Genomic DNA, 23,984 nt, shown 5'->3' with positions numbered 1-23,984 from the left:
TTGGCCTCTTAGTTAAACAGTTTAGGTTGAAGTTTTTACATACTGCACAGCTTCTGATGTCATAAAGTGATAAAAAGGTTTTGTTTTGGCCTTCGTTACATAGAATCCTTTAGTTTTTTTTTAAAAACAAGAAGTGAGCTTTGTTTCGACTATTACCGTTCTTCTTCTTGTTAAACATGCATAATTTCGTACCCATAGTAAGTTAGTAAGCTGGAAATTTCGCGTTTGTAAACCTTATCGCAATTCAGCTTTTGGCTGCAAGTTCTTAAGGTGAATAAACTATCTATCTATCTATCTATCATAGCCCACTGTGTGACTGTTACTAAAATGTAGGCTTGGCCGTGAAAAGTCTGGGTACGAGACTAAAATACGCGTATAAGGCTTCATATCGCCCGTCAATAGTCTTTTGGCTTTTATTAAGTTGATTAACTACGTTCTAGAAATGGCCTGGCTCACCTTTGAGTTCTTGAGAGCTCAGTGGCAGAACACCGCAGTCAAAAGTATGAAGGCCTGGGGTTCGAACTCAGAATTTTATCTTTGTTTTTTGGTTTTTCATGTGGCAAAACTAAAAACACCTTTCTTTAAACTACGTTTTTCGAAATGCAATTTGTTCTAATTGTTTAAATTTCGATCAAAGAAGCTGATTACGTTCTTGTGCACTTTAAGTTCAATCTTCTAGCGCATCATCTCTCTTTATCTTAATCTTGTAAAGGTATTCGCTTAATGATCTTCCGCATGATAGCCCTGAAAAGAAACAGACAAAACCAAAACAATTTTTTTAAAAGTCCATAATGTCTAAAGTATAATCCCTATGAGAACAAAATATTCGGTTACAAACCTGATTTCATCCAGTTTCTCCTCAACTGTCTCCCACGGCGACCTGTCTTCATTGTACTCTAAGAGATCTGTCATTAAACATGAATAACCATTTCTTTCCTTTCTATTACTGAAGTCACAGTTTATAACAGAAACTTGCTCCAGAAAGCTTAACGAAGGAAAGTATGCGGATACTGTTGGTTTCATACTTCATTTATTGTTATATACAGTCAGCTACAATAGTCCAAACGATGCTGAACTCATTTGTGAGTCACAAGTTAGCCACTGTACGTCAACCTACTCTCGTTGTTTTAAAATCAAACCATCTTGGTTTCTTTTACATTTATTCCTAATTCTTTAAACAGTTTCTTCTATGTTGAGCTATTATTTTGGGATTTCTTTGGCGTCAAGACTATTTTTTCTGGTTATATCAGATAGTGTGTATAAAATGTTGATGCGACGGAACTTGTGTAAGCTTTTTGTTGTTCCGTGAATTTATTTATCTTAACGTTATGTGTATTTTATACCTTTTGCCAGAGTCATCTCGTCGATAATTTCTTCCTCCTGATAGTAATTTAGCCGCAGATTCTGTAAAATAACAAGAAGGCACAAGCAAATATTTAATCTGGACGGAGCAAACCTTTGCATAACGTGAAAGGGATGTGCAAGCCAGCGCTGTGGTGAGTTCTCACACTTACGGAAAAAAAACTTGTCATGGCCCTATGCATTAAGCAGGAAAATTCGCAGCTAGCTTTGTTTCACAAAGTGCTAAAAATTTATGTTATGCCGCGTCCCTCTGCCAGGCGAAGGAAAATGTAGGACCAGGACTTCCTTCGTAAAGTGCCAGAATATTAACGACTACGCATGTTATCCATAGCGCGGGAAAAAGTTCATAGATCTGCGCTCACGGCTAACAGTAGCAAAATTTGAGAACAAAGTCGCGTTAAGCACGTGAAGAGGGAACATACATTTGTTTTGCGTAACTAAGGAAAAATATTACTGGGAGGTATACTCTACTCAGCAATAATTTCATATGCTAGGATCCTCATCAGACTACTTGTATTAAAAGAAAAATAGAAATTGCGCAAATGGATTAAAGCATTACTATAAGAACTTTAAGCAATGCAGAGAAACTATGCAAAGTCTTAAATTAACAAACTTACGAATTTGTGGAATCTGCTGTGTTCTAGTCTTGTAATAATGAGCATTCTGTCCACATCATACTGGAGTCTGGCATTCTTCTTAGCCTCACAGTAGGTACTACTGATTTGAGCGATCAAAATGTTAAGAAGTATCACCATAACAGCCATCATGTACGTCAGAAGAACAAACAGTGGAAGCCATCTGATGACGAAAACAAAATAACATCTTAATTTTCACCGAGGAGAACTCTACACCGAGCTAGTAACTCTGAGTGCGTGACCGTATTTCAATGTACAGCCGGCTAAATCCAAAAGTTTGTTTGAATTTAAATCTTCCCCTTCTAATGTGAACCCAGAGATAAAATAAATATTTTACTAACCTCGGTACCCTGTTTTTTAGTCCGCTTAGATTTATAGACCAATATTTAATAAAAATTTAATAATTAACCAATTAACCAATTAACCAATTTAATAAAAGAGAGCGCGGAATTCGGTTAGCAAGAGGAATCTGCGCTGTGCAGTGTGGTTCTAACTTAGTGGTCTAGGGGTGAAACACTAAAATATGGCCATTCACACGAGTTTTCAAAATTAATTAAACCTTACTTGAATTTTGTATAATCGTCTGCAGCCGGCTGTTGTTCCACGAAAGCTCTGACACCACTCAACATAACCATATCAAAACCACTAAATAAAAGAGAAGAATAATGAAAATTACTAAGCTCAAACGATTACATTTGACGCTCAACTTTGCACGCTTGGCGTCAAAAATGGAACGCCTAATTGACGCATGCACCAGAAAGAGCAATGCCAGTTTTCCAGCTGGATTACAAGCCCCAAGGCAGATAGTGACCTGAAATTTTCTTTACAAAGGTTACAGGGCAACATAACGAACCTACGGACCCGACATAACAACCTTCGGCATAGACGTGAATACGTGTGCAACGCTAATTGGTGGGTAAAAGAATCGTAAAATCTTCGGTAACTCGACGAAGGATTCGGCGAGACAATTTTCAGCGTGATTACGACGAGTACTCGTGCAGCTCTGGGTTAATTTACGACTCGTCCTCTTTACTAACTTCAACTGATACAAGCAGAAGGAAAATCCGCAAACATAAAGCTAATATATTTACCCAAAGACTTTGACATCACTTGTCACACGTAAGGATAAGAAAAACGCTCCACAAAAAGCCAAGAATACGACGAGAAATACGCAGCTGAAGCGAGTAATATCACGGTACACAATCCTGGCTAGTGTCTTTGTATACAGTCCGGTTGCCCTACAAAACACATACAAAACATGAAAGCAAACAGAGCAATTTTTAATTGGGAGTCGCAAATAACCTTGCATTCATTTGACATTGCGTAACTCGCCCTATGATTGGTCTAAAAAACTCACATCATCATCTTAACAAATCTGTTGGAAAGCTGAAACAGATCACGACTAGACTACTGGCGTTTTCCCGCGCTTCGGATCTATTACCCTTTTTCAGCTCGAATGCTCCTCGATGATTGGTTTTAATAAGTTCGCGCCTTCCTCTCAACCAATCAGATCGAAAGCTCAAACCCACTGCGACTTAGCCACCCGCGTTTTCCCGCGTTTGAAGTCGCTTGCCTGTTTGTACTTCGAATTCTCATTGGTTCCTTGTGATATTCACCGGCTTTCTTCTGATTGGCCGCTCTGATTACTCCGGCTATGGTTTTAAAATACCTGTACGAAGAACGCGTTATATCAACAACATCAAATTACCTGGTTACACAAGAATACTTGAAAAGCCGAAGGACGTTGAATATAAAGCCCACAGAGGCGACAACCCACTGGCCTTCATGCCGTGAAAATCGAAGAGGAATTACTGACAGAATTAGTATCAATCCAAGCCAGTCAAACAGATTGAAGTAAACTTGTGGAACTTTCAAGTAACTCCAGCGTTTCCTACAAGACGAACGAGACAAGGAAAAACTTCTAAGCTCAGCCTCTTAGCTCGTGAAAAGAAAAAAGGTAGAAAATGCCACAATCAAATGGATATCAGGGATGGTATTACAGTATTTCACTTTACTGTCTGCTAAATTCAAAAGTTTGCTTGAATTGAAATCTTACCCCTCTATTTAAGCTCACAGAGATAATAAATATCTCACTAACTTCGTTTTTTCGGTTCGTATTGAAAGTTACCGAACCTTGTTTTTTTCCGCTCGAATTTATAGCCCGCGTGCTTCGCTTGGGCCATAGAGCGGGAAAACCTTGGTCCGTGACTTACTTTGCGGACCTCAAAAGAGATCTATCTTTCATAGTGAGACTTATTCGTCTGAGAAAAATACCAAAAATAGAAACTTCTTCACTTTACCATTGCACGGACGATCCCAAACGCGATCGAAAGAACATGAAAAAAAGTTGTAAGAACTGATGATGTACTTACTTTTCGATTTCGTTAACCTCGTCAGCAATGTAGGCCGCAATCCACACGACAACAAAAATCTCGCAGATCATTCTTAGCCCGTCCGCACTTCCCTGGTATTTTGTTGGGTCTGATTTAGTTGCGCCGTAAAGCAACGAGAACGACAACAGCAAGAGGAACATTAGGTACAGACCGGTCTGAACACTGAGGAAGAAAAAGTTCAAAAGCAAGTGATGAGTCCACGGCTTGTTTATCTTAAAAAACATTGCTCCTACTGTTCATAGCTTATCGAATAGGCGTGGCTTTTGGTGTTTTCCAGGGGAGGTAGGTAAACGTCCCTGATGAAGACAAAAAAAAGCCTGTTCTATAATCCAAGTCAACGTCACCCAATTTCAAACATCCTTGTTCCCTTACGGCCCATCAATACTTATTTTGTTTGATTGCTATCCCAAGGGGTTCCTCCACGCATTCAACGGCCTACAAAGAAACTCAAACTAAAAAAACAGCGAAAAATCTAGAAAGGAACTAACCCAAGATACTTCACGATAAAGAAGATCATCGCGGTTTGCAAATTATGATTTTGAATAAATAAGGCATTGCTCCTTAACGTGCGGTAATATAATGGTGTGTTCTTGAACGCGACATATTTGCCAAGCTCTAATGACCAGTATGTCGTAATTATCTCACCTGAACCAAAAATGACCATAGTTGATCCATTTCCTTTTGACAAGTCGTCGAACCACTGGATGTTGAATGGCTTCCTGTGTCAGTTAAATAATATGATACGTCAATCAAATGCAATTAGCTCAAAACGTACTTTCTAAGGATTATCAAAACGTAGAAGCGAGCCGGTTATCTTACCTTATTTCCACTGTTCGCGATCAAGAACAGGCAAGACTTTGACATCCAGTCGAAATCATCATGTGTGGGGTCTCTGCCGCTTTCATCACCGTCCAAGATTTTGTAGGAAAATTGATAACTGATTGGATCGCTCGGTTCTGAGCTCCAAGCAAGCTCGATGTCCTTCTTCATTTCCAAAGAAGAGTCCTCCCTGAATTTGGGTAAATGTCGCCAATCAGGACTGATCATACAGTTGAGGACAGCTGTAACAGTTTTCTAAAGAAGAAGATTATATGACCAGTCTGAGTAGAGGATATAATTCCGGTAATTCAAAACCAGAACGCAGGGACGAACATTTTTCGGGGCTCGGTGCCAACGATACAGTAACCGTAGCGTAAAATTGGTTGGGCAAAATATGCAGTGTAGTTCCTAGTCTTTTTAAATCTTTTCACTAGGATCATGCTTGGCAAATAAAATGTGATAGGACTTTTTCATTTGAACAGCTCGGGCCTGTTTTCAAAAAGCGGAGATAAAAAAGAATTTTTTTAAAAGTATGCACCTTGCTCAATATGCAAGATGAACCTCCCACACCTCAAAGAGCTCCATCTTTAGTACAGGATGAAGAAAGGGAAGGGGAGGGGAGGGGAGGGAGAATACTGGGTGGGGTAGGAGAGAGGAGCAGTGGTGGAACAGGTTGTTGGGTTACATCACTGACAATGAGATAACAAGACTCTTAATTTGCAGCCAAAAAGAAATAAAATAGAGTTCATTTCCAGTGGTCAAGAAGTTGTTGATCTGGATACCGTATAGACTTTCTTTTAAGTGTAAAACTCCTCTATTTGTCTTTGCTTGGTTTGGGTGGGTTTATTCATAAATTATTTATTAATTTCTTATTAATATCTACTGAACAGAATTATTCAATATATATAGTGACCAAGACGGAATTTCTCCTTCGTATAACTATACAATATCAAGCAGACAAGTGATGAGAATAAAGAAAAATATCAATCATGGGATTTCTAATTGATCTAATACCAAATTCTCCAAACTTACATGACGAGAATCATTTGGCAGACAGTAAGGAGAATTACTAATGAGATCTTGGGAGTTAAAGGGTTAAGGAAGACTAAGCCCAAGTTGCATTTTTGATTTTCCTGCCCCTGAAAATATGGGGATTCCTTCCAAGTACAAGTGAGCAAAGAAAAAAAACCAAAACAAAAAATACGCTGTCAGGAGTTTTAACAACAAGGCTTTTTCCTTATCCTTAATACCTACCTTCATGTTCGGGTGTTTCACAAGCTCTTGAAAGCTCAAAGGGATGTCATAGACATTATCTGAGAACAACCTCAAGACCCTATGGAATAGGAAAAAAAAACATTTATATCTACCTCTATAACTTAGTTCAAAAACTAATCCAAGCAGCTAAATAACAATCATGACTAATTTTTTGTATAACAATACCAGATCAATATCAGTATCTGGGCAACTGCCCACCTACCCCTCCCCTAACTCAACAACAGTCAATTGACAACAAGTTGGGTTAGGGGAGGAGTAGGTGGGCAGTTGCCCAGAGGGGAGGGGTAGGTGGGCAGTTGCCCAGATAGTGATATTGATCCACAATACCTTTCAGATCCCATGTGCTCTATCATCAGAGTTGAAACTTCATCATTGCGTCGTTTCAATGCCAACTTAAGAGGAATACTTCTGCTGTTATCATTTCCTGCATGTGGATTTGTTGTTATGTACAGCTGTCCAGGGTAGTGACTTAAAATAGTTTGTGCCACAGACGTGAAGTTTAACTCTGCAACCAGGTGAAGTGGTGTCTTCCACGACAGCTCTTTTTTGTCTTTGAAAAACTTGTATTTCTTAGCTTCATCTTTGCAGAAAATTATTTTGACCAGACGATTTATCTGGGTATAAAAGAGAAACATAATGACCACTTTTAACTACTAAATTCGGATGTGAGATTCTCCCATGCAGAGGGTGAACATTTTCATAAATATAAGTTGAGAGAATTTGGTTTTCTATTCAGATAACACCATGGAGCTGATAAACAATGTCTATTCTCATCACCAGTTCACTCACTACTGTATTGATATGTAAGGAGAAGTTACAACCCCATCTGAAATCAAATGCATGATTTAAAAATTTGATGAGCACACAATGGATCCAAATGATTTGTGGAAAAATACAGGTACGTTTAAATTTTCCACTTTATATCATTGGCAAGCACCAATATCTTTTTGATCCAACAGTTATAATAATAAACTAAAAAAAGAGTGCAATTTTCAAACTAGTCACCGTGCTGTAATCTGAAATCTGATTAGATGAGTTCAATTGTTCCATTCTCACTGGTTGAGGAAAAATGCAATGTATAGCAATTTCAATGCGATTCCTAACTAATGGCACTACTGAGAGCCAATCAGATTGCTAGGATTACTACCAATTCCAAAATTCATGTAACAACAGTTTAAAACATACCTCTGCCTCTATTAATCTTGGATTATCAGAAAATGTTTCACTTGCTGGCCATTTCTTGAGTAACACTAGAAGAGGATCTTCTGAAAATTGCCTTCCTCCATCCTCAAATCTTGCAATCAAGATTTCAACTTTTACCTCATCTGACGCATCACTCCAAGATATTTCCTCAGTAGAACAATACTTCTCACGCACCTGCATTAAGTGAAAAACTTGTCACAGAGCTGAAAACAACTCTCTAAAGGTCACAAACTTTTTAGGGATCACTCTGAATACCATATCAACAATACGAAAAAAAAAAATGTTGGAATTTTGACAATGTTTAAGTGGTTGCGTTTTGTTTCATGTTATTCTGTATTACAAGGATCTCAACATGCCATTTTGGAGGCAATTCTGTAAGCAATAAAATCACTGCATATTTAATTAAGCAAATAACCAATTAAGGCAAGCTGTCAAACAAATCATAACACATCGTAACATGTTTTAAGCTTAGAATTTGAAAGAACTTTTCACCAGTGAACACTTACAAAAAAGTATTCACAGAGTATTTGTTTGAATAAATAAACAGGCAGTTTACTGAGGTTCTACAAGACAGCTATACTGATTGTGTATATTGCTATACTGATCTGTTTTTTTGGCTTAACTTTCTTGAAGTGCCTGTGTCTTTTAACTAATCTCTAAAATTGTCCCATTTTCAATTTGAATATAATACTGCTACTGAATAACAACCAAGATTTCCGACATGTCCAACTATCACCCAGTTTTGTCCCTAAGATCTTATTTGTAATTCTCCTTACTATCTGCTATATAAATTCCTATGTCATTAATTACGAGAATTTGGTAGTGGATCAACTAATTATCCCTTTATTTAAAAATTATTCAAAAATCTTTATTCTCATCACTTATCTGCTTGATATTGAATTGATATTGTAAGGAGAAATTCTGTCTTGGTCACTCATGGGAGCAAAAAGGTTTACAAGCTAACTAAAGCAATCTTGGATTCAAGTGAAGACATTTTCTCAGAAAGATGCTGCATGAATTAGAATTTCCCTCAAAAGCCTTGTAAAATAAATTTTATTTCTTTATTTTGGCCTGATCATTTTACTCGTTGTTACAAACATCCTTCCCAGTCGCTTCTGTAAGTGAGTTTTCAATTCCCTACTCCAGTCCCCTTCTCTGCCGCTCCCTCCACCCCCTCGATTCCATAACACCTGCTTGCAAGAAAGACACTGCTCGCAAAGTTACAACGAGGAACTTCTGACTAAAAATAAATTTTCTCGAATGAACATGAAACCTCAAATAACACATTGAACATAATCGACGTTATGATCCTCGCTTCATAAGCTGTTACCTTTCTTCGAAAGACTTCGCTGAACTCGATCAAGTAATCATCCATAAAACTCTGCGTATACATTGAATAAACAGTCTCTTTTTTACTTTCTGCATCCTCGCTCTCATTATCGCTGCGTTTTGATCCTCGCACATCTTCCAGCGACAAAGTCACATAAGTAATTTTCCCCGTCGATCTCGCTTCTGCCATAATAGCACTCAAAACACAAACAATGCCAACTAAAAAGGTTTACAGTCCTTTGAGTTCCATAAAGACATCAATATTAGCACATATTTTCGAAATGAAGTAGAAGAAAAGTCGGGCGTCGTTCACAGATGGACAAACACATAAACAGGCGTAATGATCATATAAAAATGCGGATGACCGGCTGTCTAATCAAAATGCGCCTTTTCTGTCAAATGAAGCCCACGCCGTGTTAACAATTTCTTGGCTTCCGGTCTCGCGCATCTTGTACATTTTACTTCCGCTAGGAAACGAGGTGATAGGTTCGAATCAGGCAGCTTACTACACCCTCGCTGTTTACAGGGACATCGCAGAATTTTTCGGAATTTCGTTAATTGGTCTTAAAACACAAATTAAAAATTAGTATAGATAATGGCTTGGGAATAAAGGATGTTTAAGAAGTTGTAGAAATTGCTCAAGTCGCTGCATGAGTTAATCCTTGGAGGAAACACACTAAGTCTTATTAATGATACAAAAGGTAAAATCTTCCTTTATGTCCTTTACAATGAAGGAAAAAAACTCGCACTGTTGCACAATTTTGTAGGAAGCCATTTCAGTGTTTATTTAGTGCCAATGAACTGTAAAATGCAGAAATCTGTTTAAAAAATTATTTCAAGAAATTATCTTTACACTGTAAAAGCACTGCTTTTACATTTAAAAGTAAAAACTACCATGCTTTTTGAGCAGCTCAGTTATTCAGCTTTCACAAACCAGTAAATCCAGGACCTCGCTGTAAGCTGTGTTGTTGAGAATACGCTCTCTCTCCCACTCCAACTGAGATCTCACTCAGGAGTCGCGAGCAAGAGCTGCTTTGTGCTGTTCACAAATGCCCTTAACCCTCTAACTCCCACAAGTGACCAAGACAGAATTTCTCCTTACAACATCAATGCAATATCAACCAGATAAGTTATGAGAATAAGAAAAATATCTATTTGGGGATAATTAGTTGATCCAATGCTAAATTCTCTGAACTAACATTATAAGGATTGTATGGTTACTTGTACAGTAAAGAGAATGGAAAATTTGATCTGGGAGTTGAAGGGTTAAAATGTCCAGGTGTTTATATAAACCAACAAGGCAAAGATAATTGTTCTTCCTTTTTTCCACTTATGAAATATTTTATCACTTTCTCATGCTCATTTGCCTGTCATACAGTCTAGACTATCCTAGTACATGAATTTTAATTATTATTAGACAGGATTTGCAAGTTGTCAGAGGTCAGATTCAAGTGAAATCACCTTTATTCTTTTAGATTACACTATGTACACAACAGAATTCAAGATACCCCATCACATTCAGACTTAATCCTTTTCACTGTAACATCAGTATGCATATTCTCCACAATGTTCTTTATACATTTCCTAAGGTGCTGACAAGGAGAATTTGTTTGCCAATCAAAACATTCCTTCCCTGGTGACCATTTCCTTTATTCTCATGACCTTGATGTGTAATTCAGGAGTAATATTGTAAGGAGAAATTAGATGCTAGTCACTCTTTGGGATTAAAGGGTTAACTCTGAAATTAACCCCTATAAAACATTGCATATAATTTTTTAACACAAAAATTCCATGGATGTTAAGACTCAACACCTCCAGAAAGTAATATTTTCAACAAACTTAATGTCAACCAGTTTGAAAAGGTTTGATCCATGCTCTTTAAAATCCATAATTTTGCAAAAAGACACTCACAAACCAAACTGCTACAAATAGTATCAGCCATTGTTCTTATAACTGTGGAAACCATATAGTGCTGACTTTGCCCAGCAAAAAAATAATGGGCTTATTTATTTCTGATAAATTACTGTTGGTAGTTCAGAGGAAAATCATGAGTTCATAGAAAAAGACGTAATTTTGGAATACAAATAAATGTTTATCAGTTGTGACAGTTTTTTTTTTACAAACAGTCACTGATCTGGATTAAACACTTTTCCTGGAGTTTTTGCAGCTAGTGATTTGACTCCTTCTCCCCTGAAAAAGAAAATTGATAGAGAAATATTTAAAATATAAAACACATTTATGAAAAAAAAAAATGAAAAATATTAATTAACTTATTACAAACACACACACACACACACAAAATTACACCAACCTACAGCCACACTTGAACAGAGCACCCATAATTCTTTTGGTGACAAATTTACCTAATTACCTCTTACCCATAGAAAATAAATACAGAAAAAGTCCAACAATTCTTAAAAGGGAAAGTGACAGAAAATCTCACAGCTACCAATCAATTTTCCACTGAGTTTTATGTCACTGACTATATTTCCCATACTTTTCACCTTTTTTCTTCAGAACTTAAAGGGCATGCCTTGTTAAATGTTAAAAAAAAACTCTTAACAACACAATAGTCTGTGACTTGTTTTGGGACAAGGCAGTTTATCAAAAAAATAAATTACCTATGTACATAAAACATTAGACTATTACAGCAAAAGTATTTGACAGATACAGTAAACAAATGGTCCATTTATCATGAAAAAATTACAAATGCTAATAAAATATAGAAACAATCCAAATTGCCTATGGTGTGGGCTGGAGGGAAACTAAAAAACTTACTTCAGACTCTATAAATTAACTTTTTGCTTGCTTTCTTGACTGCCAATAAAATGTGTTCAGATAACCAAGGGTTTTTTTTCCCAGTAAAACTGGGCTAGTGTGCTTCATAACAAATGGTGCTATCTAAGTCTTATGATAGCATGCTGAACAAATTTCTCAACCTGGAAAAAAATTGAAAAGTAACCTGTTTGTGCCCAGTCTGGAACTCTCTGTTATCAATGTCTAGATTTATAAATATGAGATTAATATTCACTTTTACAAATATTTCATTCACCCTTTCTCTGTAGCCTCTTCTAACAGCTTCTGCTGGCCATACAATATAACTGGTGGCATTGAAGCTCGACGCAGATCTCTGTCACAGTAGTAATTGTGACTAAGTTTGTGAGCTGGACCATCTGGGATGTTGGGACTTGGCTGTGTTCTTTGAAAATAAGTCATGGATTACCATCAGTCAGGAAGAACTTTAAACACTGAATTGATGTAAATGGTTACATAAACCTCTCCTCTTTATTAAACCCCCCCCCATAAGTTCTAAAGGGTCCTTTGCAATCCATCTTCCTCCCAAAAAATCTGGAAACCCTAGAAATTTACCTAGATATTAATATTGACCTAAAAGTGAATCAACACATACATTTCTAGGATATACACGTATTTACGGGTATAAATACCAGAGAGAATGCCTATATGCGAACAGGATTGTATATATAAATAAAAGCTACGAATTTCACATTTGAATTGTATCTAATAGGGGCAAAACAAACCTAAAAGAAAAATAAGTTGCTAACTTATTTCTAGACGCAATACGCAGGAATACCTTGCAGATTGTTCGTAAGCATAACGAGAAGAAACTGTGAGTCTTTTCTGTGTTGATAGAGAAAAAATATCAATCAAAAATATATTCTCAGGGAAAACACAAAAGTCGGCAGTTTGTTTTACTTACGCCGATTAGAAAATTGCGAATCGCTTGGATAGCTCTCGAAGCTGTCGCCATCTTGAGAGTAAATCAAGCTTACATGGGATCATGGGAGATTTTTATCTTGGCCTTCTCAGCCACAAAATCTTTTCGTAAAGTGAAAATAAAAAGCCAAAACAACAAAAATTAGACTCGATATTGCAAGCGAAATTTAGAGGAGAGGGAAATAAAGCTATTTTCCTTTAAGATTATTTCGAAGGAAGTTTGAAATTATTTCAGTTTATTAGTTTCTCTTATTTCCCAGCATTCAGTGCGCATTATAAACTCACTTTGACCACGTGGTTTCTTCCTCTTACAGCCGCCATATTTCCACTATGGACAAGCCTGTGAAACTAGCCAAGGTATTTTGATTTTTCTCGATCTAACACAGCTGATTTTAAGCTTAAACTAACTGGTAGTCCTCAAATTACCCCATTTTAAGTTTCAACTTGGATACTTGTAGATATTTGTGTGAGTTTTCGATATTTTTACCAAATTTCGGAAGTTCACCGAACCATTCCTTACAGGATAAAATTTACGATAAATGTATTTAAAGGAGGCTCTGTTAGGGTTTATTCGTGGATGAAAAATTTCAAAAGAAGCTAAGGATAGGACAAATCATGACAATTTTTGCGAATCATGCAAGTTACGAGTCGATATAAAGGCTCAATAATATAAATACATGTTGTGTTTTATGAAGGGAGCAAATCTGATGTACGCGTTACTCTCTTTCCTTCACTAGGTTACCAAATGTTTGGGAAGAACCGGCTCTCAAGGTCAGTGTACTCAGGTAAGTAAACGTCTTCATGTTCCTTTACTCTACTGCTCGTAATCGTACGCTTATCGGATATGAAGTCTTTCAATAATATTCATATGAAGTGTAGGACAGGCGATGGTTGTTAAAGGCAGCACGGCAGTTGAAAAAGGCAATAAACTGGGGAAATTGTTAGAAAAGATGAAACATAAATAGCATTGTCTTTATAAGTGTTAGAGAAAGCTAATGTACGTGACTGATCAGAACCATTCCAATGGCTTTCCACTTATACTAAAGGTAATACTTTTGGAAAGGTTAACAGGGTAATTTAGTGTAATCAGCTGAGTCGATAACGCAAATTGGCCATTGTAAAGAGTTGAAAGGCTGACATTTCGAGTGTTAGCCCTTCATCAGAGCAATTTTGGAAAAGTTGGCAACCATCCACAATGGAAGTGTGTTAGTTTGGGCCATTGTGGAAGGAAGGAGGGAGGATTTGGATGAAAAAATAGAATGTCTTGTTCTGTTGCACACAGGAATTGCTAAGCTGTGGTTGTGACCTTAGCTTTCTCTGTTGTTGAGCTACCTTGTTAATATGGTTTGGACAAAGATAACAATCTCATGTGCACATTCGAACTCCCAAACACTTAAATTTCATTGTCCAATGCACTTCTAACTAGGGTTAAGTGATCTCGTGAAGGTTAACTTGCATACTGTCCAGTCTGATAAGATCGTCCTACCTTCTAACACAGGGTAATGCTTGTGAAACAGCTCATAACTGCACATTGTTTTTACAATCAACTAAACAGCAATGCACTTTTTACTATTCAACCCATTAACTCCAGAGTGACTAGCATCTAATTTCTCCTTACATTGTCATCCCCAAATCACACATTAAGGTAATGAGAATAAAGAAAATGGTCACCAACTAGAGAAACTCTGGATTATGAAACAAGTTCTCCTCATCAGCACCTTAGGGAATGTTTAGAGAACAGTATGGAGAATATGCATACTGATGTTAAGGTGGAAAGAGTAAAGACAATGATGTTTTTCTTGTGCTCTTGTAACTTTTTCATTAATTGAATTCTCTGGTAATTTTTAGGTACGAGTAGAGTTTCTTGACGACACAAACAGATCCATCATCCGTAATGTCAAAGGACCAGTCAGAGAGGGAGATATCTTGACTTTACTGGAATCAGAACGTGAAGCCAGAAGGCTAAGATAGGTCAGTTGCAATACCAATATGTAAACCTGATGGTGTCATGGTATATGTTAATACAAAAAGCACTCATTGCAGAACCTTTCCCTTTTGCAGAAGACAGGGAGATGAAGAACTTCACCTTGATATTCCATATCCATAAAAAAGGATATCTCATATTGAAATAAAAAGCTTCACTGTCAAATATACTTTGGTAGCCTGTCTTGTTTTAAACTGTTGCAATCAGTGTCTTAAAGCATCTCAACTCAAGTGGGAATCTTGAATGCTGCCTTAAGAGGTGTCTCTTGTAAAACCAAGGATGTTCCAACATTTAACCAAATTATTTTATTTTTAATATTCTCATTGTTTACAAACTGGCACAAAGAAAGAATTTGGACAAGAACAAATTTTTGCATCTCAAGCATACAGATTATGAAACATTTTCATGTAATCTTAGCATGTGAAAACATGTCAAAAAAAAATTATAATGGCAAAGTAAATGTGTTTTACTTTGGCATGATCCCTGCATCACAGAAGAGGACTTGGGTGAAAAGGAAAGTAATTTGTGAACCTGGGCCCAGTTGTTTGAAGGCTGATTAGTGCTAACCCAATGTTAAATTTTAATCTGGGTTTTCTTCATTCCTTTATTCAAAAGCCTTTTTGGGATAATTCCTGTGTTCTTTCTAGAGCATTAAATAGTCCTATTCTAGATGAAAAGAATTTGACTGAATTTTCTTTTAAAGTTATTAGATCTGAAATCAGATTTCACATTAACCACTGGTTATCTTAACCCAGCTTTGAACGACCCAACCCAGGGGTCCAATCCAAAAAAAATTTGGTGTTAGAAGGCCTTAAATACAATATCTTCTCACAGCCAAACCAGTAAGGTAACCAGTCCCAGGCTTACTTGGCTTCGTTGCTCTACTATTTCTCAGAGTATTCAGATTTTCTTGTGTTCAGCCAATGTTACGTGGAGTATTCTGTGGGAATTTTCAGGCCCACAACTGGTCCAACCGTACTCAGCCATGTTACAAGGTAGTTTGCAGAAACATTGTCCTCTTGATCTTCAGTGACACCTGCAATTTTCTTCATCATATCTGCCGTGTGACAAGGATGAAGTTGGTAAAATGGAACCCCAAGGTGTGGATGTTCCTAGAGACAAAATGTGACAGTCTTATCACAAAAAGATTCATGTTGAATTTCAAAGCATGGGATGATCAAAAAGAGAAAAAGATTTCTTTCCAGGAGGAGTAAAAAAGGCAAAAACGGAAGGAGGGAGGGCCAAATATTTTTTTCCTCACTCCCTGCCCCTTCTCAATTGGTCAGAAGTCTCACTCCAATTGAAAAAGACCAATTCAGTGAATGAATGCCAACTTCCAATGTTACCCCACTACTCTACCAAAATGCTCTCAGCATAGGCTAGGAAGGCCTTGCAATGGTGTCTTGTTGACATTTGAGAGCATGCTATGTACAGAAAGATAATTTGATAATCAACACTAGAGCAACATTCACTTGAATGTTAGAAGCTGTCCACAATAGCAATCAGATTTAGTCTAGAAAACTCTGGCCACTCTCTATCAACCTTAAATGTTAGATTTATCCAAAGAAGCATTCAGATTTGTTTATCTATGTGTGATAAGCTGAGAAATCTCCGGTAACTCTCAATCAATCCCCTCAGTCTGTCACAGTTTCCTGCCTTTAAAGCAGCTTTCTTGTTGTCTTTATAATTTTACTGAATGGTTCAGATTGGCTGTTTAGTAAACTTTTGATTAGTTTTTCATTGAGTGGAAAAGCGCTCTATCATAAAGAACTTTTTCTAAACAAAGCGAATACAACTTGATACCCACTAACTCCCTTAACCTTTTACAACCTAACATCAGTATGCAAACTCTCTATACTATGCTCTATACATTTCCTAAGGTGCTGACAAGGAGAATTTGTTCAACAATCAAGAGCTTCTTTAGTTGGTGATCATTTCCTTTATTCTCGTAACCTAAATGTGTGATTTGGTTACAATATTGTGAGGAGAAATTAAGTGCTAATCACTCTTAGGGGCTAAAGGGTTAAGAGTGATGAGCATATAATTTCTCCTTCCAATATCACCTCTGAATCATACATTTAAGTCTCAAGAATATAGGAAACAATCACCAACTATCGAAAGAAGCTCTTGATTGTTACATAAATTCTCCTTTCCAGAAGCTTAGGAAATCTATAGAGAACAGTATGGAGAATGTGTATAATGATATTAGGGTGTAAAGAGAATGACTGTCACTTCCTCTCATACCTGTTGTGTTAAAAATGTCCATTTTTCAAACTCAAGCCTTTCATGGTAAACTTCTGGTACATTTTTCCAAACTTCTTCTAAACTGACTAATTTACCATCTCAAAAAAAAGAAACATTTTAAATAACTAATGAAGCTTTAATAAGCTTGTGGGTCACTAAGGGAAAAAATCTCAGACTTTCGTTTCCATTAAAACAAAAAGATGTGAGCTGGATTGAAAAAAAAAAATCAGTTAATGTATTTATTTGATAGATAATTTTATAAAATAATTCAAATAGTACACGTGCTCTGATTGGCCATAAGACCATTTTACATGAGTGTATGTAAACATGGTTTTCATTCCTCTTTCATTTGTTATTTTATAAAAGAAATGTAAAATGGTTTCTGTGTTTACATCAGGCTATGTAAACACGGAAACCATTTTACATTTCTTCAATAAGTTAATAGATAATTATATCATAACTCTTTAGTAATTGTTTTCTTACAATGACATAAAAAATTATCCAGTTCCTTCTCAGCAAGTTGTAATCATCTTTAATTTATAAATACCAGATGTAAAAAGTTTCCATAAAGACATAGCTTCTAAGAAATACCCCCTTTGACTCAAACATTTTCAGAGGCTTTCCTTTAGTTTGACCTGAGAATTTTAATCAGCGTATCAAGATTAATCTTGCTACATATTAAGGTTGAAAAAATCAGTAAATATAGTTCTGACAGCCACCTTTGTTTTATTCAAGTGTCTGAAAAATGAAACTATTTTGAGCCACCCTCAGTAATGTCTACAACATACAAAGCTCAGATTTATATCAACACAAACTTACTCTTTTTTATTACACCCATTTTGAAATCACTGGTGGTCCCTATAATCTGATTAGCTCTAACTGATGTGATTTATTCACAAATTGCACCATTTTTTGCTTTAAATCGCATCTTTTTCCCAGCCAATGAGGAGGCTACACTAAAAACAAAACAACCAGTCAGATTTCAAGGCTTGTTTAACAGATCAAATTGCTAATCAAATTGCAGAAAAAATGAAAGACAAAGAATATCATGTGGCAAATTTTGCAACTTTTGTTTCCAAAACTCTTAGCTTCTCCCCCCAAAAAATGGATGAACTTAATTTCAGACCGGTTCAGTACTGCATCAATAAAATAATTGAACTGACCAAGTCCTGTATTTGGGCAATTTCAAAATGGATGTAATAAAGTGGTAATTGAACCTCATGCTGTGCACTTTTGGTCCAAAATCTGATACTTGTGATTTCAAATTGAACTTGCGCTGTGCACTCATTCAATTTTGAAATCATGCATATGATTTCAGCCCAAATTGCACTCCACTCAGTTCAATTACCATTAAAAAATGAAGCACCAGAAAACATCAAAATTACCTTGTGTGCTTGCAGTAAAGTAAAGCACTGGGACACCATAACTGGTGCTGTAGATCACATGGTATTCATACTTCAGAAATGTTTTTTTCACATCTGACTCTAGCTGGCCAGATGTTACACAATCCTGTAAAAATGATATTAAAACCAGTGGATTACTCAAGAGGTTTCTCGCTAAAGCTGCATAATTATCTATGAGGAAATATTGAACACTTGATACAATACATATTAATCAAAATAACACTCCATCTAGTGAGTGGGGGGTTATCAACCACCTAGCAAAGAGAGATGTGCCGACAAATTTTACCATTCTTTATATTTTTTTCTCGGAAACATATATCACACATTACTGGGTACAGAGACAATCTAACATCATAATTGTGATCAAGCTTAAGCCTACTTAGTACAAATGATTCAACATCAGCAGACTTGTCCTGCCAATTAAGTTTCCTATGATTGCTCATAAAATTACTCTGATATCATGACAGGTACTTTAGTTGTTATTTAGATATGATAGAGTAATTCTCAGGAATGGTATTCCTCCCTGGATAAGATACTTGTCCATTTAGCTTAACCCCCAACCAGCTTCCCGACATTTTGTTGCAGTGTTGCAGAATTGGTTGTTGTTGAGACAATAGGGTCTCTTTCAAATATACGAAAGAGGTTTCATTTAAAATGTTAGAGTTAATTTCTCTATTAATATCACTCTAAAAAGGAAAATTTTCCTACCACACATCCAACTGTTTTATCATATTTTGTTGCAGTTTTAGAGGTGGTGAAGTGTTTTGAAACATGGGGGAGCTTATCTTTCACACAGCCATGTGCACAACAGTTTTGAGTGTATCAGTAATCAATTTTTCAAGCAGAGTTTAAAATCTTTCAGCTTGGTATTCTACTAGGTTCCCACAGAAAAGTTTTAATCAAGTTTAATTTCCTGGATATGCTGTGTAGTTTCAGTGATGGAGAACTGCTACAGTTGATATGCTTCTCAAACACAAGCAGAAGCTGTTCGAAAAAGTTTTGCCGAGCACAATGCTAATAAAAGGCTTTGTGAAAAGATCACAAGATTGAATATTTTGCCAACATTTATGCTGCAATATTTTCAGCACTAAACCAGGTGGGGAGCTGTGTCATCCAAGTTTTCGTTTTGGGGAGGCTACAGCCTCCCATGCACCCCCCCTCCCCCTGCTCTGCTGTATATGAGTTTGCGTGCAGCTGTTGTACAGCTGAGTGGTTTATTGATCCATAATCAAGAGAACATATTCCCAATTGGTTTACCCATGTCATAACCCATGCAGGACATGTATGTTGCATGAACAAAATTTAAAAAGTTTGTATGTTCGTATTTCACAAGCTGGAGTCATAAAACAAACTTCAAATTTTTTGTAGGTTTACTGATGCAACAAGCAATAGGTTTTTAACCAACCAGGAGGCTTGTAATATCTCAATTTATTATTTCATAAATATGTATCATCAGGCAGTGCATGGTTAAAGTGTCCTGCCAACAAACACAATGTAATGAAACTGGGCCAGGACTGAACTTGTAAGCTATTCTAAGCCATAAGTTCTAATTCTATCATATTGGAAGCAAACCTTACATTGTCAATTTCCTCCACACCCCAGTTCTTATCCTCTGCACAAGTTTCCTCTGTATCTGCTTCACTTGCTTTATCAAAACCCAGCTGCACTTGTTTCTTGGTAAGGTACTTCACTTTTCGTTTTCCCTTTTCACAATAAACAGAAAAACAACAAAAAACCGTGAAAATTTCAATAGTTAGCCCTTTTTTATTTAGCGTGGTTACGATTGTTTGAATCTTGAAAAATTTAGCCTGAGCTTTTCAAGCTGGTCATTCAGAATCCGTAAAAATATTCTTCATTACTTGTCTATATCCTTCCTTTTTTGTTATTAATTTTTTTTCATTTTATACGTTTTTCTATCGTAATAAACTAATATTTGGAAGTTTTCTCTGACGCTTAAGGTACTGTTTAATTACTTGTCGCAAAAAAAGAAAAAAAAATCCTTGATGACTCCAGTTTTGGTGGCAAAACTTATTTAAACTGCCACAGATCAAGCTAAAAAATTAATCACGAAGAGCATTAAACATCCAAATTAGTTACCCTCAAATGAATGGAAATTTTATGACAGTGAAACAGATTTAGAGGCATAACATTAATGTTTAATTTGCTTACATCTTCACATCGACCCGGCCACTTAATGTACAAGATTTCTAATCATACCTTAGCATATTCCAGATTCCAAGAATCTCCAACTTTTCTAGCCCTTTCCAAGAAGTCGAAGAGTACATTTTCGAATTCTTCGTATGAGAGGGTGCCTGTTTTCCACATGCATAAGATTTAGTGGAACAAAGTGAATATGAATCCTCCTGAGCTGTTTGTCCAAATCGAAGCAAATGCGCGAAATGTGACAGGCACTTCAGCGGATAAACGGATGAAGGGTAGGGTGGGGTAGGTAGGGAAAGTGTTACGATGCATGAATGTCAAACCGCAATAAACCATTGTTAGATCGTTTTCTTATAGAAAACGTGGCAGATTAAAAGTAATATATTTTAATGTAATTTCTATCCCCTAACCTACCCAACGTGTAGAGTAAAAATACATTTCCGGAACGCAAATTTTCGTATGATGAAATATTTGACTAAGCGTGTCGGTGGAAGTGGGGAATGCATATCAGTATAAATACGCTGGGGGTAGACAGGGTGAAAATGCGCCTGTTCTTTCGTTCCCTGTGGGTCAAGTAGATCTTGGAGAAAATTTTAGGTAAAGCCTGTAAGAATATTTTTTTATTTTCTTATGCTAAAATCGTTACTTTCGATAACTAAGCTGCCGTATATTGACTTCCATGCAGTACAAATCTGAACCAAGTGATACTACTCCATACCACGACAAAGATTTGTATCCGTTACGGTATTTCCCATTATTTGAAAGCAAAAAAAATAGCTTTCGTGAATATTGAATGAGCATACCTTTGAGGGTATAAAAATGGGCCCCATGTTAAATTAACATCATTTCCTTTGATCATCTCCGAGTATTTCCGTATTTCCTCACTCTCTCCCCACCCCCTCGCCACATGTGTTCGTCTCATCCCAAGGTCTTCTTTTGTCTTTCTCCCACGCGCGATGCACGCGAGGAGTAACAATTTACTCTCACAATAAAACCTGCCACAAGGCTGGTCAGTCGATCGCCTACCGGTAATTTGCGTTAAAAATAAATTTTATTCGTTTGGTAACTTTTACCTGATTTGTAATCGGTACACCACAATCATGCGAACGAGTAATGTAGTGAAATAACATTCAGAAATATAGTAATCTCTTGCATGTCTCAGGCAGAAAATCGTTCAAATTCATTCGGCCACTTTTGCACCTGCTTGTCAAAGCAAGGTGTTCTTGTCTCTCTAGGTGCTAAAAATAGCGCAGATTTTTCGCGTTTGCTGTCGATCTAAGAGACAATATTTTAAATCAGCAATCTTCTCTTCTGCGCCTTCTTAAGCCGATGATACTGTCCTTTTGAGTATATACGGGGAATCCGAGATGTGGAATTTATTTTGTTGGCGGTTTCAAGATCAAACTGATACTCGTTATTGAAAAACAACAACACAAAAATTACGATTCGCGTCTATTCGAAAACAAATTAATAGGATTAACTGAGGGAAAATCCCTTCGAATAAAATTGAATAGTAACTATTTATCATGACAGAATATACTGACTTTTCTTCAAATCTTGGCCAGATTTCTTAAACTTTCTGACCTTTTCCAAGGACGCGAGGAAGTGACGTCACTATGAAGGCGGAGCTTGCATTGTCAAGCGCGGGTTCTAACTGACAAGTGCATTGTTCCTGTCGCATCGAGCAACCATCTGCGTAACAAACAATGACAAAGTTACTACGCCGATATGGAAAACAACCCTACCACACATGAAATTTTAATTTTTGTCTCGACTACGGCACTTGAAAGAAGTCCGAAGTAATATTTCTCCCTTGTTTTTTGGTTTTTGTTTACGCCGGAGAGGCAAAACACGTGAGTTTCCGATCACGAACGGCACGATAAATAGAAGCGAAGTGGAGTTAAACAACACGATATGGTGTGATCATGCGTGAGGTCTACTCGCTTGGCGATAAAAATCTGAGAAGGACCAATTTCAGTGACAGGAACGACTCGCTACGCAGCTGTCTTTGATCATGTTTTCGGACTGAGAGTGCGAATTCGTACGTTCCATCAGAAGCATAAAAAAGTGTTCTCTATACGGCAGAATTTCGAATTGAAATACGCGCGTCACTGCGCTATCGGTTTGAAATTCGGTATTTTGGAATCGTTCCAGTGAGTCGTTTTGAATAAATCGAATTTTCTCTCGTACCCATGGGAATTGATGCCAACTCGCCCAGCAACAAAATTCAAAATCCGTTCATTGACAGCTTCCACATCTGACATTTTCTACAGTTTTTTTTTACAAAAGTACATACGGTTGTTATTTGAAAAAAGGCGATTCTTTCAAAAAGTTTAGTGTTGCGTATTGCACAAAAAAACCCAGCGAAACGTAAAGTTCACTTTTTTTGTAGTCCTGAGTGATCTTTTTAAATTCTGGAATGGAACGGAAGTATGACGGATGGGATTTGGAATAACGTGGACTCTGTAATAAAACGGCAGTCAAAATTGATTGACTACAGACATTTTCCTACTTTTAATTACATCGATAAGTGCGCAACATTTACTTGATCAAAACAACGTAATATTTCAAATATTCATTTTTTCCCTGTCGAGGTTCAGTACGGTTTCAAGTTGCAGTTTTCCGCGGTTTGTCGGGTTTAAGAAATTTTGTAACGAAAATTTTATTGAAGATTTTTTTTAATGTTATTACAAGTAAAATCAATAAATTAACTTTGAAATAAGTTTATTTTGTATCTAGGCTGATATAGAATTAAACTATTGGCCAATTTAAGGGAGCTAAGATGTACTTGTAGCGTTCGCCTCACCTGTCAAGGGCTCGAGGCTTAGGCAAGACTCCCGAATTTTTCATCACACGTGTTTTTTTTGGCTGTTAATTCTCTTTCTTACTCCGAATTTTTTCCACTTTGTCTGGTTATCAGCTCTCTACAAAAACACTAACACTCCCCATTCCAGTCTGACTTGGAAACCACACACGAAAAGCCATCTCGTAGTTGCGCTGCTGCTCTGAAAATCCAATTTGAATTTTTATTAGACACAATTGAGTTAGGAAAGATTCAAATTAAGCGTTTCAAATGTTGCCATATCAACAAAGAATATCTAAATAGTGTAAATACGATGATGTGATTAAAACTGAGGAGGAAAAGTCAGAGAAGAAGTCGAGGAGGAGATTTCATAACATGCGTCGACTGAATAAACATATATCTTGGCTCCTTAGAGATGGGATGCTGATAGATCGCGGATACATCTTAGCATTTCGTGTGGTTTTCTTCGCGACACACCTTACTGTTTCACTTTCCCGTGTATAGAGAAAGAGCTACTGTGACGGTCCATATTCTTGGCTAAAAGCACAAGAGAGTGTCAATATGCCTAAAACAGGACTCGAATCCAGACCGCGGCTCCCGATCTTGATCTCGGTACGCCAACAACTCAGCCATGTCCTC

At 36.9% G+C, this 23,984-nt stretch overlaps 3 protein-coding genes across 3 annotated transcripts; all 3 read right to left on the bottom strand.

Annotated features, from left to right (window-relative positions):
- Nucleotides 1-203: 203 nt before the first annotated feature.
- On the bottom strand, nucleotides 204-9,415 carry LOC131769603 (transient receptor potential cation channel subfamily V member 6). The gene is made up of 14 exons (XM_059085327.2): nucleotides 9,018-9,415; nucleotides 7,670-7,861; nucleotides 6,812-7,098; nucleotides 6,464-6,542; nucleotides 5,210-5,464; nucleotides 5,036-5,109; nucleotides 4,370-4,552; nucleotides 3,706-3,888; nucleotides 3,089-3,235; nucleotides 2,562-2,642; nucleotides 1,980-2,160; nucleotides 1,344-1,404; nucleotides 839-905; nucleotides 204-744 (listed from the first exon to the last, which is right to left on the bottom strand). The coding sequence occupies exons 1-14, from the start codon at nucleotides 9,204-9,206 to the stop codon at nucleotides 699-701; spliced, it is 2,025 nt and encodes a 674-aa protein (XP_058941310.2). The 5' UTR covers nucleotides 9,207-9,415; the 3' UTR covers nucleotides 204-698.
- A 1,042-nt stretch (nucleotides 9,416-10,457) lies between these two features.
- On the bottom strand, nucleotides 10,458-12,888 carry LOC131769610 (NADH dehydrogenase [ubiquinone] 1 alpha subcomplex subunit 7-like). Its single transcript, XM_059085335.2, has 4 exons — nucleotides 12,735-12,888; nucleotides 12,609-12,655; nucleotides 12,069-12,215; nucleotides 10,458-11,206 (listed from the first exon to the last, which is right to left on the bottom strand). Exons 1-4 carry the CDS (start codon nucleotides 12,783-12,785, stop codon nucleotides 11,143-11,145), a joined length of 309 nt encoding a protein of 102 aa, XP_058941318.1. The 5' UTR covers nucleotides 12,786-12,888; the 3' UTR covers nucleotides 10,458-11,142.
- Nucleotides 12,889-14,872: 1,984 nt separating this feature from the next.
- On the bottom strand, nucleotides 14,873-20,796 carry LOC131769609 (ubiquitin-like-conjugating enzyme ATG10). The gene is made up of 5 exons (XM_059085334.2): nucleotides 20,600-20,796; nucleotides 19,960-20,085; nucleotides 18,365-18,488; nucleotides 16,980-17,077; nucleotides 14,873-15,847 (listed from the first exon to the last, which is right to left on the bottom strand). The coding sequence occupies exons 1-5, from the start codon at nucleotides 20,705-20,707 to the stop codon at nucleotides 15,662-15,664; spliced, it is 642 nt and encodes a 213-aa protein (XP_058941317.2). The 5' UTR covers nucleotides 20,708-20,796; the 3' UTR covers nucleotides 14,873-15,661.
- Between the last annotated feature and the right edge of the window lie 3,188 nt (nucleotides 20,797-23,984).

Source organism: Pocillopora verrucosa, chromosome 12 (assembly GCF_036669915.1).
Source record: "Pocillopora verrucosa isolate sample1 chromosome 12, ASM3666991v2, whole genome shotgun sequence".
NCBI classification, from domain to species: Eukaryota; Metazoa; Cnidaria; class Anthozoa; order Scleractinia; family Pocilloporidae; genus Pocillopora; species Pocillopora verrucosa.
Note: the sequence above shows the minus strand (reverse complement) of the source record. Positions and strands in the feature narration are given on the sequence as shown.

What these genes read in the sequence shown, in the direction of transcription:
- LOC131769610 (XM_059085335.2), bottom strand. Translation starts at nt 12,785, where the DNA reads ATGGCGACAGCTTCGAGAGCTATCCAAGCGATTCGCAATTTTCTAATC. An exon ending in TTCGCAATTTTCTAATCGGC is followed by an intron (nt 12,656 to 12,734) that starts GTAAGTAAAACA and finishes CTATCAACACAG; the next exon opens with AAAAGACTCACAGTTTCTTC. An exon ending in GCTTACGAACAATCTGCAAG is followed by an intron (nt 12,216 to 12,608) that starts GTATTCCTGCGT and finishes TTATTTTCAAAG; the next exon opens with AACACAGCCAAGTCCCAACA.
- LOC131769603 (XM_059085327.2), bottom strand. Translation starts at nt 9,206, where the DNA reads ATGGCAGAAGCGAGATCGACGGGGAAAATTACTTATGTGACTTTGTCG. An exon ending in GAGCACATGGGATCTGAAAG is followed by an intron (nt 6,543 to 6,811) that starts GTATTGTGGATC and finishes CCTATTCCATAG; the next exon opens with GGTCTTGAGGTTGTTCTCAG. An exon ending in TCGCGAACAGTGGAAATAAG is followed by an intron (nt 5,110 to 5,209) that starts GTAAGATAACCG and finishes TAACTGACACAG; the next exon opens with GAAGCCATTCAACATCCAGT.
- LOC131769609 (XM_059085334.2), bottom strand. Translation starts at nt 20,707, where the DNA reads ATGTGGAAAACAGGCACCCTCTCATACGAAGAATTCGAAAATGTACTC. An exon ending in GGAATCTGGAATATGCTAAG is followed by an intron (nt 20,086 to 20,599) that starts GTATGATTAGAA and finishes TATTGTGAAAAG; the next exon opens with GGAAAACGAAAAGTGAAGTA. An exon ending in CTTTACTGCAAGCACACAAG is followed by an intron (nt 17,078 to 18,364) that starts GTAATTTTGATG and finishes CTTTTTTTTGAG; the next exon opens with ATGGTAAATTAGTCAGTTTA.